At 40.7% G+C, this 17,491-nt stretch overlaps 1 protein-coding gene across 5 annotated transcripts in view; it reads left to right on the top strand.

Annotated features, from left to right (window-relative positions):
* The window catches only part of LOC122809111 (zinc finger protein 239-like), a 517,716-nt gene that overhangs the window by 404,418 nt on the left and 95,807 nt on the right, over nt 1-17,491 (top strand). Inside the window, exon 1 of one of the 5 annotated variants that reach the window (XM_044080354.1) lies at nt 1,118-1,382. The exons of the other annotated variants lie outside the window; for them this stretch is intronic. Within the exon in view, the coding sequence (XP_043936289.1) occupies nt 1,133-1,382 (250 nt within the window). The 5' untranslated portion in view covers nt 1,118-1,132. Of the gene's footprint in view, nt 1-1,117; nt 1,383-17,491 lie in introns of those variants that run through there. 5 annotated transcript variants of the gene reach the window in all.

Here is a 17,491-nt window from a genome sequence, read left to right as displayed (position 1 = left end):
ATTTTAATTTTGTGTATGTTTTCAATGTTATTATTTTTTTTTTTTTGGTGCATTGTGAGTAATAAAATTATTTCAAGTGACCAACTGAGGAGCCTTCGTTATGTTTTACTAGTTTATGCAGTTCGTGGTTCATACTAGGATCCGATGGATGTTGGGCATAATGCATTATGGTTAGGCAAGAAGCTCAAGAGCTTGTTGGTGGCCACGAGCAACAGTAATGGCCAAGTCGGATCCAAGTGTTGGATCAGAACCCATACATTGAGGAAGAATGAAAATGGGCAACACAGTTGGAACATTATGGTAAGTACATAACTTTTTGTTGTTAATATTAAAATTTTGCTCACTGTTCGGGGTGTCGCCAAAATGGTGAGCAGTTAACAGCACCGTTTTTTAGGTCTGCTTCATTTTAACATCTCTAACAGGATTTTTACTAAACTCAAAAAGTGGAATATTTCAAAACTTGATGGATTTATAGTTGAACATATGCGGAAATATTTACTACAAAAAATAACAAGTTTGAAACTCTTTTAATTGTTTTTTTTCTGTCAAGAAAACTAGAACGAACTAATAGTCTCAGAATGAGCCACTCTAAGCTCACTGTACAGGACAGTACTATGAAAAAACGTCAGTGAGTTATCTGTAAAGATGATAAATTAAAAAGCAAATTAGACAGTTTTAAAGAAGAATGTAAAAAATATGGTGAAGTGCTGAATGACTCTCTTAAACAACAATCATCGCAAATCTAGAGTATAGAAGGAGAAATGTCTGATTCTGATGGAAAATTGCTTAAAAATGAGAATAGCACTGAATTTCTTCTGAAACAGAACTACTTATTCCAGGATAAAGGAGAAGACTTAAAAAACAGATCTAGAAGGAATAACATCAGGATTCATGGGATTCCTGAAAAGGAGAGAGAGACCTTATGATTCAATTCCTTAATACCTAGCTGCCTAAAACTTGGAACTTGTCTGAAACAATTTCCTTTGGCATCGAAAGGGCACATAGATCACTTTCTAACCCATCTTCATTTAAAAAAAAAACACCTTCACCAAGGTCAGTGGTCATAAGATTTTTCCCAAGTAAAGATAAGGATCTAGTCTTAAAAGCTGCATGGACTAATTATCCAGTTAAAATGAAAGAAAATACTATAAGATATGGCAGTGACTATTCTACATTACTGATGTCCAAGAGAAAAGTATGTGTGCAACTTGTTAAAAGCTTAAAGGAAAACGATATTAAAGCATACATCTTGTTTCCAGCAAAAATAAGAATTCACCTTCCAGAAGGAAAGAAGATTTTTAACACCTTGGAAGGTGCAATCCTACAAAAAAACAGAAGAAATGGATTGGAATCTGTCAACAAGAGAAATGCAACAAAACATGGTTAGTAAATAAAAGAAAAAAAAAAAGTAAAAACTGAAGGACAAATAAAAATCAATGTAATTAATGGTTATGAATTCTTGTTAAATAAGTGCTTGAACATTACTTTTTATAATGTGAATCATTTATTTATTTCTCTACTTCAAGTGGTTATTAGTTCCCTTTTTAAAATGTTATAGTTTGATTCTTTTAGCTAGCCACTTATTTCCACATAGAGTTTAAAACATTAAACTATTCATTTTATTAAAAAAAGTTCATTAAAAGTTGATTATTATTATGATGAAACTTTTGTGACACCCGTTTTGATATCTAGGCATATTTGAGAAGTGTACTACTAAATATAATGCAAGATGCAACAAATGTCTCTAAAGAGGCATGTTGCATTACTTTCTGGGTTCTTAAAATGATCCAATAATGTGCTACTGATAGTACACTTGACATGTAATAGCACTCTGGAAAGACGTGCTATGCAATGGCTTTTTAGTGGGTAGAATACTTTGAGATGGTTTTGTTCTGTTTTTGTGTGGTGGTTTGGAGGAAATATGTGTGGTGTGGAGGTGACTTGGATTACTTGTGAACATTTTTGTGTGCATTGCAACTGATGGATTGTTCATTTTCAAGCCCTTATCATGAAAACCAGCTTGAAAGAACTTAAGAGTCATGAGCACTTTTGTGATGCTACAGGAGTTCTGAAAATTCTAAGAACTGCCCAGTTATTCTTCCTGTGTAAAAGTAAATAAGATGTCAAAGAATACAAGTTAGATAATAAGCAAAAGACAATGAATTGCATTCTAAACCACTGTCCGTTATTAAGTAGTTCTGAATGATTGCGGTATATCAAAATGATAGTTTATATACTAGTCTTTAAAATGACACCTGATATCAAATTTAGGATTGTGTTTCTCTGTTATTGTCTCTTTTTAGCAGTAACAAAACTTAATACTTCATAACAATTTATTATGGAAAGTTTGAATCTTAAAAGGAAAGATTTTTCAAATGTTTGTTCAGATGTTGTACATAAAATTTAAGGGAAAAATAGGACTGATTCTAGCAGTAGTACTAGATTAAAAAGTGTCAGAGATATATAAGGGTAAATATAAATGTTCTGTTATATGATACTCTACACTAAGATTATAGCTAAAATATAAAACCTACAAATATATCCAAATAGAAAAAGATCAAAATGAGTAAATGTGTATATAGTTAAAGAATATATGTGTGCAATGGTAGGAAATTGGCATTGTGGTTAAAGTGTTCACCTTATAGGCACAAGGTGCAGGATTTGATTCTCATATGAAGTAACTTGCTGTGCTTGGAATGGCCCACAAGGACAATTAACCTGGTACTAATTTATGAACTTATGGTCCTATGTACAACTTTACACATAAATAAAATGAAAAAACATAAAATCATCTGATCTATAAATTAATAAATATGAAAGTAATAACTGACTTCCTCCCTATAGTAGACCAGGGAGATAATCTGAAGTACAGGGAAAGATAATTATAGAAGTATTCAGTTTGGTCAACTTATACTAAAGATTCTGAACACCTGTTTAACTTTTCTTATTCATAATAACTCAGGCTTTTTTAAGATGATGCATACTACAGATATGAGACGCACATTAATATGAATCAGAAGCATGCGCTAAGCATTGTTAGTCTAATGGAGCATTTGAGAAGTAGGGAGAAGTAGGCTGTTCATATTTTTCAACAAACTAGGAGTGCGTTATTCCATGGTAGAATGTTTTAAGGTGATATCATTAGGTAATTTTTTTATTTGTTTCAAAATTGTCCATAGCTGAAGATTTCATATTATGTATAAAGTATATAAGAAGTTCTGTACATTAATGTGAGTTTATTATACCTGTGATTTTAAATGCATGTCCATTAATATTAATGGATTGAATAATCCAGTAAAGACTTGCAATTAAAAAAGCTCATATAGTATTTCTACAGGAAACACACATACTTAATAAAGGTGTAAATAAATTTTCATTAAAGAATTATTTGGTTTTAGCAGATTCTGGCTTTTCAGCTAAAATAAGCACCACCATTTTATGGAAGAATTCACCAGTAATGCCTAAAGTAAAAGATACCTATGTTGATAAAAATGTTATGTTAAGCATTATTATAACTGAATGAAACAGAAAGCTATGTACATTGGTGAACTTGAATTCCAGGGGTTGGAGCTAAAGATGCAAAAAATTACTTGGACATTATAGCCTATTGCATGAAAGGTGAACTAATGGCTGGTGATTTAATTGTATTTTATCAAAGATTCCACTGCAGATAGAAAGCAGAGAATCACATCTTCAGCCAAACACTTAAATGTTGTAAATCTAATAAATTTAAAGAATGTATATTAGTTAAGGAAAACACACTCACTTCAGTTTACCCATTATTCATATAGATATGGAACACACAAATGCTCATAAAATGTTTGTCTCAAATAATTTATCACATATCAGAGAAGTTTCATGTCCAGTATTAGATCTTTATGCTATAATCTTTAATATGATTTAAAAACTGACAATCTAATACACCATAGGAGATTACCAGTGTACATTATTAAAATAAAAGGATTCAATGTCTGGTATGTTAAGGAGATCAAAAATCTTCTAGAAATAAACGTGAATGGTGAAGTAACTAATTTGTCATGTGGGATTCACTAAAGGCGTATTTAAATGGAAGAGTTACAAGCTGGTATATTAGCAAAATAAAAGAACGGGACAAAGAACTGAATACACTACAAGCCAAAAAAGGCACACTGAAGTTAAATCTAAAACCAAATTACATTATCCGTCAGTCTGAACTTAAAAGTTAAATACAAAATATGTTGAAATTCTAAATCATAAAGTTTCAATAAACCTGAAAATACAAAGTTCAGGCGTATTCATTAAATCCTTTAATCTTGCATAAACTTGCTCTTAGATCAAAGAAAATTAATAAGCTAAGTCTTGTTTACTTAAATTGATTTAAATATAATTTCATTTTTCTACAAAATGTCTTTACCTTCACCTCTGTGTTAAATAGAAGGTGCTACAGTATGTATAAAAAGTTTGCTATGATGTAATGATTGTTGTCTATAATTTTTATATTTTAAAGTCTGTCTTTCTAAATTTGTATAACTACCTGTCTACTGTAATCTGATGTTGTTATTTTACTCATTGTGGTGCTTTTCTCCCCGGGCCTCCACTGAAAATGGGTTTCTAACCCAGTGGACTTTCCCGGTCAACAAATGTTAATAAATAAATATCAAAGAAATTATAACACATGAATAATAAAGAAAGTAGAATTGGTATTAAAGGTATTCCAGAGGACTTTAAAATATTTTATGAAAATATCAATGATGTAAATAAGCTAGATAATGATGATGATGTAGTTTAAACTTTTCTAAGAGAAAATATAAATAATAAATTAAGTGAACAAATAAAAAAATGGTATACCATTCACTTTAACAAAAATAATAGAGCAAATAATAAAGTTAAAAATAAGCCACCGGGCTTAAATGGTCTTATACCAGAACTATATAAAATACCATTGGATGATGCAGTTAAAATATTTGATAAGGTCTATAAAGAAATAAAAACAACTTCTGAAGTCCCACTCTCATGGAAATATTCCCTTGTATCACATATGTTATAACAAGGATCCTACAAAATGTTCATCATACAGAACCATTTCACTTTTAAATGTGGACTGTAACATGTTCATATCCATTTTAGTAAACGGAATTAATCTGTTTATACCTAAACTAATTAAGAATGATCAAACTGGGTTTATTTTAAATAGACAAGTACAGGCTAATATAATAAGAATACATTACTTAATAGACTGTGCAAATAAAAATAAAAAATAACTTTTCTTTCATTACTCTCGATTTAGGTAAGGCTTTTGACTTGGTTAATTAGTTGTTTAAAACAGTGTATAATTTCTCATCTGAGCTAATTGCATTAATTTCTAAGTTATACAGTAACTCTTGTGCTTATGTTAAAATAGGTTATTTTTCTTATTTTTTTAACTTGCAAAAAGGCACAAAACAGGGCCAGCCATTATCACCTTTACTTTTTGCCTTAGATGTAGAACTCTTTGCTAATAGTATTAGATCATATAAGAACATGAATGGTATCAAAATAAAAGATTTCGAAATATTCAACTTTTTGCTGATGGTACTTTATTAACAATAGGAAATCTAGAAAATTCATTAGAACATATAATTAGTTCTGAGTCAGTTTGAAGAAATCTCAAACTTAAGATTTAATCATAATAGAACAATACATTATTTAGTAAATAAAAAAAATCATACCAAAATATTCTTACTTCAATTGGAATAGCAATCAAACGAAATACCTTGGTATAACCATTATGTCTATTAGTAAAGAAATTATACAAACAAACTTTCAACAGTCTATTATAATTCTATGTAAATCAGATACAATGGTTTTACTATGTTAAAAGCTTTGGGATCCAAATACTAGACCTATTTTCTTTGAAAAGAAACAAATCACACGATGTTCTTCATTCCACATTGCTGCAGTCCTAACAATTGGGTAGTCCGCTGTCCCAGTCGGCCCGAATACCAAAGTATATGGCTGACGTCGGTCAAGGCGCATTAGTCTGACGTCAGGACGTCAGGGTACTAATGCGCATGACCGACGTCATATCTTCAGTCTTTTTTGCCGCATGGTCCGATGCAGAAGCAGTTTTGCGAGTGCAGGTTGGCGTTCTGAAATTTTCTGAAGTCGGAGTTTCAGACCGAATCAAAGTTGGCTAAGTACCCCGTTGGGGAATATTTTGTTTTTTTCTTGCCTCAGTATTTAACCGGATGTCAGAAAAAGTGAATAACTGTATTTCTTGTGGGAAACAGATACCTCATAGGGATTACCATACCTTGTGTATACCTTGTTTAGGGCCTGAGCACGACGTTGTTGGATGCCGCTCTTGTGCTAGATTTAACAAACGCACTATTAAGAGAAGGTTAGACTGTGCCAGGTTAGTTTTTGGGAAGCGTTGTAATTATAAAATGCCGTCGGATGCTCCGACGCCCGCTTCGTCCAAAAAGCGCAAGGACAAAGCAGCAAAGCCTAGGTTGGAAGAACCGACAGTCCCGGACGTCGGTTCTTTAGAAGGCTCAGTGGAGCCGGAGGTTCTGCCAGGAGTTTCTTTGGAGTCTCAGTGTGAGACTTTACTGTTACAGGATGTGTCCTCTCAGGAGGTAGGCCAGGCTGAAGGGGCTTCTCAGGTGGCTGTTCTTCCCTCTCTTCCTAAGGTGGTTAGAGCCTCCCCTTCTGTTTCCAAGGCTTCTTTGAGAGGCAGGCCAGGTTTAACTTCAGTGGGGGTTTCTCCTAGCTCTTCAGGATCTTTGCCTAAGAAACATATGCTTAAAATGGCAGAGGATTTGATTACTATGATTAGAGGTTCTATGCCCCCTCCTGATAAGAGGCCTAGGGTGGAATCTGAGTTTGAGAGTTTTGAGCAGTGTTCGGAGGCTTCTGAGTCTTCGGCTGAAGACTTGCAGGAGTTTCCTCCTTATTCTCATTCTGATGTGGATGATTCTACGCCTTCAGCTTCTCCTCCTGAGGATTTTTCATTTTCAGAGACTCTTCATTCCATGAGGGAGCATTTTAAATGGGAAGGTCAAGATTTCTCTGATTCCAGGAAGAGGCTTAGGGAATTCTTGTTTTTACCCCAGCATAGGCCTTTAGCTATACCTCCTGTTCTGAATGTGGTGGAAGATGTTTTTGCAGAGGCTTCCCTGAATCCTGATTCTTTGCCTCCTGCCCCAGTTAAACCAGATAGGTACTACAGGGTACCTGAAGCTCATAAGTATCTTTTTAAGAGTCCTAGGGCAGACCCGGAAACTGTCTCTCAGGGGCCTAAAGGTGTTAAAGCTTCTGTTGTTAAAAATCCTGTTCCTCCTGATAAAGAGGCAAGGGCTTTGGATAGATGGGGAAAGAAAGTGTATACTTCTTCCACTTTAGCCATGAGGGCGTTGAATTGCCAGTTTCACATGTTAAAATATCAGAATTATCTCCTTTCACAATTGAAGTCTAAGGTGGATGCTCTGGCGGAAGGTATTGAGTGTAAAGAGTTGCAGGATTTAGTTCATGTGTCTGAACAGGTGGGTAAGCATTCCTTGCAATGTGGTTTTGATGCTGTGCAGGCCTCCTCGAGGGTGGCTGCCACTGGTTCTGTTCTTCAGAGGCACGCCTGGTTGAGGGATCAGAATTTAGCTGAGCATGTTAAGACAAGGATTTTGGATGCTCCATTACAGTCTGACGTGTTGTTTGGTTCACCTGTGGAAGCAGTTTTAAAGAAAATGGAGGACAAGGCTAAGTCTATGCAAACTGTTAAAGATTTTTTGCAGGTGCAGCCTCCAAGTTTAGTAGAAATTGGCCTACTAAGGGATGGACATATCCTGCTTATGATTCCCAGTCTAGGGGTAGGTCTAGACATGGTAGGGGCAGAGCTCAAGGTTCTTTTAGGCCTAGAACAGGAAGTTCACCTGCTCAGACTTCTGGTGAGGGCAGGGGTCAGTCCTTTCGTAAACAGACCCAATGACCTGCCTTTTCAGCTGCCAGTACATTCTCGCCTGGCAGCACCTTTGGGAGGAAGGCTGGCTCTTTTCAAAGAAAATTGGGATTTAATTACCCAAGACAGATGGGTTTTGGATATCATTCACCACGGTTACAGGTTTTATTTCCATACCTTGCCTCCTTTCAGAGGCATGCCAGACATTCCTCCTCTACAAAGAAAAGAGGCTCACAAGCAAATTTCTCTGTTACTCCAAATAGGGGCCATTCAGCCGGTTCCTGTGCCAGAAAGGGGCCTAGGATTTTATTCTCGCCTGTTCCTAGTACCAAAGAAGGGGAACACGTGGAGACCAATTTTGGATTTATCTGTCCTCAACACTTATCTGGACACTCCCAAGTTCAAAATGTTGACGTTACAACAGCTTTTACCTCTGCTGGGCAAAGATCACTGGATGGTAACCTTAGATCTCAAGGAGGCTTACCTTCATGTGCCTATCAGACTACGTTGCAGGAAGTATCTGCGTTTTCGAGCTGGAAATTCCCATTATCAGTTCTCTGCATTGCCCTTTGGCTTATCTACTGCGCCCAGAGTATTCACAAAGGTTCTGGCTCCAGTGATAGCTTACCTCAGGCTAAAAGGAATACAAATCTATCCTTACTTGGACGACTGCCTGATTCTGGCTCAAGAAAAAGAAGACCTTTACAGCATTTGGAATATGTGATAGCAGTGCTAAGATGCCTAGGGTATTCTGTGAACGAAATAAAGTCCAGTCTAGTACCCTCTCAAGACATGTGCTTTCTGGGTGTGAGACTGAATACAGCAGCCCAGATGGCCTTTTTAACCCCGGACAAACAAAAGAATCTTTACATTTACTTCCATCAACTATCTCTTCAGTCCGGGCTGACTGCAAGGACAGTCCTTCAAGCCTTAGGGTTCATGGCATCTTGTATTCTGGTGCTTCCCAATGCCAAACTGCATATGAGGAAGCTGCAATGGTATCTCAAAAATGTATGGACACAGCACTGCCAGGATTTGGACACTGTCATTCAAATAATACCTTGCATTCAACAGGAATTTCTGTGGTGGGCTCAGGAATGTCACCTAAACAAGGGACTCTCTGTGACCCGGCCAGAGGCGAGTCAGATTCTAACGACAGATGCCTCAGACATTGCTTGGGGAGCTCATCTAAATGGAAAGTGGATACAAGACAAGTGGCCTGCCAGACTACAGCATCTACATATCAACATGAAGGAGATGTTAGCAGTCCAGTTTGCATTAATGGCTTTCAAGGAGTTACTTCTTCCAGGGCAGGTGTTGATTCTAACAGACAACACAACTGTCATGTGGTACATCAACAAACAAGGGGAACACATTCTTACCCGTTATGCAGGCAAGCAATGATTTTATGGGAGACTGCGCTCAGCTTGCAACTAACTCTTCAGGCAAGGTTTCTGCCGGAGCACAGAACTCCTTAGCAGATGTGTTAAGCAGACAAATCATGGATCCCCACGAGTGGAAACTGGATCTTCATGTATTTCGAAATTGACAGTGTCATGGGGAACTCCAGACATAGATCTGTTCGCTTCTCCACTAAACCACCAGCTGCCAAAGTTTTGCACAAAGAGGTTTCATCACACAGCTTGGAAAGTGGATGCTCTTTCTTTCAGTTGGAAAAATCTTCATGTGTATGCCTTTCCACCTCTGCCTCTTCTCCCAAAGGTGCTCCTAAAGGTCAGACAAGACAAGCCAAGGATGATTTTAATAGCTCCAGATTGGCCTCGGCAACACTGGTACCCATTACTGAGGAGTCTGGTAAGGAAGCCTCCATGGCCTTTACCTTTGATTCCACACCTGTTGTCTCAGAGGGACGGTCACCTGCTCAATGTCAAACTTCACTCTCTTCATCTAACAGCCTGGCATATTCTGTTTTGAAGCACAGCAGGTCTCTACTTCCTCAACAAGTTTTAAATGTGATTATGGAAGCCAGAAGACCTAGTACAAGGAAAGTGTACGCAGAAAAATGGAAGAGATTTTTATTTTGGAGTGCAGCAAAGCATTTGGAGATTTCTGAGCCTAATTTGAGTGTGGCTCTTCAATATCTTACTGAGTTATTGGACAAAGGTTTGTCTTTCTCTTCCATTAAGATTCATGCTGCAGCAATTTCAGCTCACTATGATTGTGACCCACCATTGTTTTCGCATCCTTTGTTCAAGCAATTTCTTAGAGGGGCAAAGAATATAAGACCCCCACGTAGAGCTCCTACTCCTGCTTGGGATCTCAATTTTGTGTTGGAGAAACTTACTCTACAACCTTTTGAGCCTCGGCTACTGCTGAATTGAAATACTTGTCATGGAAGACTGCTTTTTGTTGGCCATTACTTCTGCAAGAAGGGTTTCTGAATTGCAGGCCCTTATGGCGGTAGAGCCTTTTGATTTTCCATAAGGATAGGGTATCATTACGCACTAATCCTTCTTTTATGCCTAAGGTGGTTTCTAGTGTGGCTTTAAACCAAACTATTCATTTGCCTACTTTCTATGCAGATGCCCAAAATAAGGGGAAAAGATTTTGCACACTTTAGATGTACACAGGCAGTTGCGTTATTATTTAAGCAGGACTAAGGATTTTAGGCAGTCTCAGCAGTTGTTTGTTTCTTTTGCTTTGAGTTCTCAGGGCAAGCCTGTGTCAAAACAAACTATTTCTAAGTGGATTGGGTTTTGCATTGCATTTTGTTATTCCCATCATGGCAAGGAGATTCCAGCTGGGATTAGGCCTCATTCCACTAGGGCTACTGCCACTTCAACAGCATTTCTAAGGGGGGTGGCAACTAAGGATATTTTAGAGGCAGCTACTTGGAGTTCAGTACATACTTTCTCTAAGCATTATCACCTTCCTCTCTACTCTAAATCTAGGGCTGGTTTTGCCACAGCTATTTTGCAAGGCATGTTGACAGCTCCTGCTTCTTTATGATTTGCCAGCCTCCCTTACCTCTGCTTTGGGATTCTACCCAATTGTTAGGACTGCAGCAATGTGGAATGAAGAACATAGTACAGTTTTGTACCTACCATAAATGTAGATGTTCGAGGATCCACATTGCTGCAGTCCAATTTACCCTCCCTCCTTCCCCTCTGTGTTTAGGGGTGGTTGTGTGGGTGAGGTTATACTCTTGTAATTTTGTATATATTGTACATATTTTTGGTGCAGGAGTGTTTGGTGTTTTTGGTTTTGACCTTGTCTTTTTAGGGTCTTCTGACATCTGGGGCAAGAAAAGACTGAAGATATGACGTCGGTCATGCGCATTAGTACCCTGACGTCCTGACGTCAGACTAATGCGCCTTGACCGACGTCAGCCATATACTTTGGTATTCGGGCCGACTGGGACAGCGGACTACCCAATTGTTAGGACTGCAGCAATGTGGATCCTCGAACATCTACATTTATGGTAGGTACAAAACTGTACTTTATTTATTATCTTGCAATTCAAACCTTTTCTCTTTTTCTGGGTTATATTCAGAAATCCTGCCATTTGTGTTTGTGATTTTTTTTTTTTTTTGTAAATCATTATACAACCCAAGGAAACCCTTATTTTATTATTTTTTTGTTTGTATTGGCACTGACTGGAAGTCCTTCAGTTGAACAAAAGTGATAAAATAGCAAGCCAAGGATTGAATTCCATATGCTTATACATGCTATTTATATATTGTGGGTGGACTCAGATTATATTGCTAGTAATTGGATACAATTAATCACGTTCTGTTGTTTATGATTGCCAGTGTGTTGTCACTTTAAATAATTATGACTGGACTTAGGATTCCAGATGTACCTCACAACCTCTTAGTGCAGGAAATTTGGACAGAGCCTGACAAAATAGGGGGACAAAGGCCCAAAAATAAGGACAGATTTTAAATATTGTCCTTATAAACTTAGAAAGTTGCTAGAGTAACGGGGCTTATGTTAACATAAATCTTTTGAAGGATATGAAGTCTGAAACCCAAATGCATGTCATTTAGTGACTTCAATCCTCAGATCATCCCAGTGATTTGCCAGAAAAAGCACACGAGGCAAAAGTCTGGGCATTCTGTGATAATCCTGACAGTTGAGAGGTATGAGTCTAGATCAGTAAGTTTCAAACCTCTGATCTGATGTTAATCTTCATTCATTCCTTCCTGATGCGAATCCGACTCAGCCAATATACCAAGCTCGCGTCAGCCAAAACTCTCATGCTTAGACTACCCATAGTACCTTTCTCCCCCATTTCCTCAGATCTCGTTTGCCACGTACTCGTCAGGACGTGTCAAGCCATTCTCTCACAGCTAAGTCTCTAATTTGTTACTATTTAGTGAGCTTGTTGGTTTTTGAACCTTTCGTTCTTTGTTTAATATCTCCTTTTCACTTTTGCCATGAAAAAGTGCCTCCTTCCTTCATTACCAGTTTTATTGTTTTTCATTCCTACCATCGTTGGTAGTCCCTCCCTTACCTTTGTGGTATTCTTGGGATACCATTGTTGGTACCCCCCTTTTTTTTTTTTTTTTTTTGTAACATTGTCTTGGTTGGATCGTTTAGGATGATATTTCTGATTTTTGTGGTGTTTTGAGCAGTTGGCAATATGGTGGACAGGAAGGGCACTACTGGTTTTAAAGCATGCGACCAATGTGCTCGTAAAATGCCTAACTCAGACGCATATTCCTTGTGCGTCTATTGTTTAAATGTTGAACTTTTATCCGTTCAACCTCCTTGTTCTGTTTGTGCAGGTTTTAGTACCAGGACCTTGAATGAGAGATGGAATAAATTAATTTTGAAGGGGTTGCTTAAGTCACCTTTCTCTGAGGCTGTTTCTGCGTCTGAGGGTTCTCCCCCTCCCAGGAAAGAACATAAGGAAAGGAGCCTGTCTGTCCCTCATCTCCAAAAGAGTCGGCACCCAAATCATTAGAGCCTAGACCGAAAATCCCGTAATTGTCTATTATTCCACCGGCACGAGGGCATCAAACCCCTACTTCGGTGCCGTCCATGGAACCTACAATGATTTTGACTTCAAAATTGCCTTCACTGTCTTTGGCACCAATACTGGAATCTACTTCCTCAGTGCCGACTACTGAACCAGACGCCATGATGACTGTCTCAGCACCAGTGACACCATTTCCATTGGTCATGGTTCCGACAGCAACTGCTTCTGATGAAACACTCCCTTCGGTCCAAACAATAGGAATTTCACTGCCGGTCACTTCCCCCCTCCCAGCTGCATTGTCTATGGGTCCAGTGACTTCAGCGTTTAAGGGAGAGAGACAGTACCTAGGGCCAGATATTACCCATCAACGGATCCTTTCTATGGGCAGCCATACAGCCCCTTTTTAAGAGCGCCCAGACTCCCCGTCAGGGATATCCACCAGATCATCCAGGAGCCTTGCAGAATTAGACATGGTCAAACTTGTGGATCAACTCTTGACTGCTAGGGGGTTGCCCCTATTCTGCAAACCCCCTATCCCTTCTGGAACAGGGGAGATTTTCCCACAGACTCCATCTTATTCTCCTCCGACCCTTTTGGTTCCAAAGCCCTCCGATCCACTGCTCCTCTCGGTACCAGCTGGCTTGGCACCCACAGCAGCCTCGTCTGTAACACCAATGCTTTCCATATGGACTTCGATTCCCTCTGATCCGAGCTATCCTTGGGGTCGTGACTGGTGAGTCGGCACTGGGGACCCTAGCCCGGCACCGTCCACTATGGTTCCTGTGTTGGCTACAGAGCCGAGTTCCCTTGAGGATTCCATTCCTGGCGGCAGGTCTGTCAGAGAGGGATGTGACCCCGGTCTCAAGGTTGTCCTCCTCTGTTCCGGGCTCCCATCTCTCTTCAGGCTGGCTCACTTTCCAGGCAATGGAAAGGGGCTCTAACCTCTGCGGGCTTGCAGCTGGTTCCACAGGCATCACATCACTGTATACTCTCACCCCCCAGACCACAGTTGACACAGTCTGCCACTGCAAGAGACCCTTGAGTAGGAAGCCCCCTCTCCCGGGTCCTCCTCGGAAGACCCCGCCAAGGAGGTTCCTAGGAAGAGGTCATGCAAGAGGAAACACATAGACTCTCCTGAAGAGTCCTATCATGGAAGACACAGATTACGATGAAGGGAAAGGATCCCCAAAATCCCCTTCTGAAGATGTCTCTTTTGGAGACTTCCCGGAGATTTTAAAGCAGCGAGGGGATTGGAAGTCCACTTATCCATCCTCCGAGGAGTCCATGTTCTTGCAGCTTTCTGTATTCAGCCCTCTACTGCCTGGGTGACCTTGCCTGCCGACGTGCTCGTCCAGCTTTTCGTGCAGCTTGCTTGGAAGAAGCCCGACTCCATTGAGTCCATCTCCCGGAGACCTGATAAATTTTAATCCCCATTGGCCGAAAGGTTTGGCAGTAGACGCTATGGTGGTGGCGACGGCATGAAAAAGGAGCTCACCGAGGAGAGCCACGCTGTCCATCCCCAAACAGAGTCTTGGGCATTGGACAGGTTAGGGAAGCGGACGTTCGCCTCTTCCACCTTTGCCATTCGGTCATTGAACTATTTGTCACAATTCACTAGGCTCCAGAGAGACCTCGTTTCGGAGCTTCCTGGAACACTAGCAGGAGCTGTGTCTGACAAGGTTCAGGACAAGGTGGCCTCGCAGTTAGCGACCCTGGAATCCATCTCTAACTCATCCATGAGGTTGACCCCGCATGCAACCGAAGGGGCAGCTGGATGAGTAGGCATGGGCGTTGTCAAGAGACATCATGCCGAGATGCGCCCATGCGACTTTGTGGATCCCTTCAAGGCTTTCTTTCTCGATGCTCCCGTCGAACCATCCTTCCTTTTCTGACACAAAGTAAAAGACACGGCCAAATGTGAGCAAGAGGGTTAGGACTCTGCTGTAGGTGTACGGTTTTCTAATCCTCAACAATACTTCTTCAGGAATCAGAGGAGTGGAAAGATGCGGAAAAAAAAAATCCCAGAGTTATTTCCGCGACACATGTGGCGAGTATACCCCGCGGGGCAGAGGGGATAACTCTTCCGGAAGTCGCCCCTTTCGGGGCATGGGGATCTGCGTAATCAGGGATCCAGAGATTTTCTATGGCCAGCCCTACCAGCGCTCCTGAAGAGCGGCCCGATTGCTTCCCTCGGAAGCAGTCGGGAGACATATTTCGCTGCACCTGCATGCCTAGCTAATATCACCTCAGATTCCTGGGTGCAGCAGATGATCTCCAAGGGCTATCACATCCCCTTCAATTTGTATCCCAAAACTTCAAAACATATTCCAGACGTTCCACCCAGTCAAAGGGATTGCACAGCTCAAGCGATTTTAAAGCTGCTACAAAAGAGTGGTCTGGTGTCCCACCAGACCAGAGAGGATCCGGCTTCTACTCCAGATTCTTTTTAATGCCAAAGAAAACCGGAGACTGGAAACACATTTTGAACCTCAGTATACTGAGCGGGTTTATCAAACTAAAGAAGTTCCGGATGGTCACAGCTCAGTCTGTTCTTCCTTTCTTGGAAAAAGGTGATTGGATGTGCTCCATAGATCTTCGGGATGCGTATTACCACATAAAGATGGACAAATGATTCAGAACATTTCTCCACTTCCGGCTGGGAGCCAGTCATTACCAGTTTTACTCACTGCCCTTTGGCCTCTCTACAGCCCCCAGAGTGTTCACCAAATGCATGGCAGTGGTTGCAGCTCATCTAAGACTGCAGGGATTCCGGGTGTTTCCATATTTAGACAATTGGCTGCTTACCGCCCCACCAAGCATCTAGTAGTAAGGGCTCGTCAGTACACCCTGGTACAAGCTCAGCAGTTAGGAATTTCCATAAACCTGGAGAAAAGTCAGCCGACCCCGGCCCAGTCTTTAGAATTCATAGGGGTGACGCTGAACACACTCTCCTGTACAGTTTCCCTGCCCTCAAACAGATTACAGAAATTGATGTCCAAAGTTCAAGCGATACTACCCCGAGACAAAGTACCTGCACGAGCGGTCCTTCAGGTCTTGGGTTCCATAACTTCTACCATAACGATCGTCCCACTGGCAAGACTACATATGAGGATACTCCAGTGACTTCTACTAATGCAGTAATCATTGTTGACTCACCCGTTATCCTTCCAGGTACATCTAACGAAGCTGTGCAAAAATGACTTACCATGGTGGACGCAGACAGCCATGTCTCTTTGGAGCCGACCTTTCTTGCCCTCTCAGCCCAAGCCCACAGTGACCATGGATGCCTCCCTGACCAGGTGGGTGTGGGCATTATCAGGGACAAATGGTCCAAGGCACTTAGTCCCCTGCTGAGCCCAGTCTGCATATCAATGTCATGGAACTAATGGCGGTGCACTTTGTTGCAAGCATTCGACCTTGCCCTGCCATCAAGGACTATTGCAGTTCAGACGGGCAACATGTCAGGGTTCTGGTACATTAACAAGCAAGGGGGAACCAAATCCTACCCTTTGTGTCGAGAGGCCATGAGAATTTGGAAATGGGTGATCGCTTCCAACCATTCTGTTAGCGACGCACATTCCCAGGGATTCCAACATGATTACAGACAAGTTGAGCAGCTGTATTCTTCTGCCTCATGAGTGGTCCCTCAATCCTTCAGTGGCGTCTAGGATATTCGATTGCTGGGGCCAGCCTTGCTGTGACTTGTTCGCCTCACCCATAAATTACAAGTGCAAAAGATATTTTGCCTTGATCCCCCCCAAAGGTGGAAACTCCAAGGGACATACAGTCACACGATTGGCCCACGAGACTGCTTTATGCCTCCCCCCCCCAGTTCCATTGATCCCGCATTTTCTGAAGAAAGCGATCCGGTTGCGAAGCAAAGTAATTTGCTCCGTATTGTCACCGACAAGTTTGGTTTCCCTTCCTATAGGCCTCACCTAATACGCAAACCTTGGATTCTGGATCCAACTGTGGAATTACTGTCTCACCCTTGAGGGCTACTTCTTTCGAACTTGGCCGCTCTCAAGCTGACAGCTTGGTTTCTCCACTTCCAGTAATTGCCAGGCATAAAAATCTCTCCTATCCTGTTCGTGACATCCTTTTGGCTTCTCATAAACCATCCACAAGGAAGTTGTATCAGGGTAAGTGGAAAAGATTTACCTTTTGGGCCCAGTATAACAAAGTAAACCATGTTTCAGCATCACTTCCCGAGGTACTTCTTTATCTGTCTGGCCTGTTACAATCTGGAGTGGTGGCTTCTACGATTTGAGTTCATCTAGCTGCTATTTCTAATTTTCACAATGGTTTCGGTGACACCTCTCTGCTTTCTCACCGCCTCTGTAAAACCTTTCTTAAAGGAGTCTCTCATATCAGGCCTCCCATTAGAGAACCTATTGAACCTTGGAATCTAACTCTTGTACCACAGGTCCTAACAAAATCCCCTTTTGAACCTGCAGCCAATTGCGATGTTAAATTTCTCTCATGGAAGTCGCTTTTTCTGGTAGCTATTTCTTCGGCACAAAGGATATCTGAGCTCCAGGCCTTATGTATCAAGCATCCATATATGATTTTTCATAAGGACAGAGTATCGCTTCAGACTAACCCTTCTTTCCTACCTAAAGTGATTTCAGAAT

This window comes from Protopterus annectens, chromosome 8.part0 (assembly GCF_019279795.1).
Source record: "Protopterus annectens isolate FY-2018-M chromosome 8.part0, PAN1.0, whole genome shotgun sequence".
Classification (NCBI taxonomy): Eukaryota; Metazoa; Chordata; order Ceratodontiformes; family Protopteridae; genus Protopterus; species Protopterus annectens.
The sequence above is the reverse complement of the archived record's forward strand: the minus strand, read 5'-3'. Positions and strand labels throughout refer to the sequence as shown.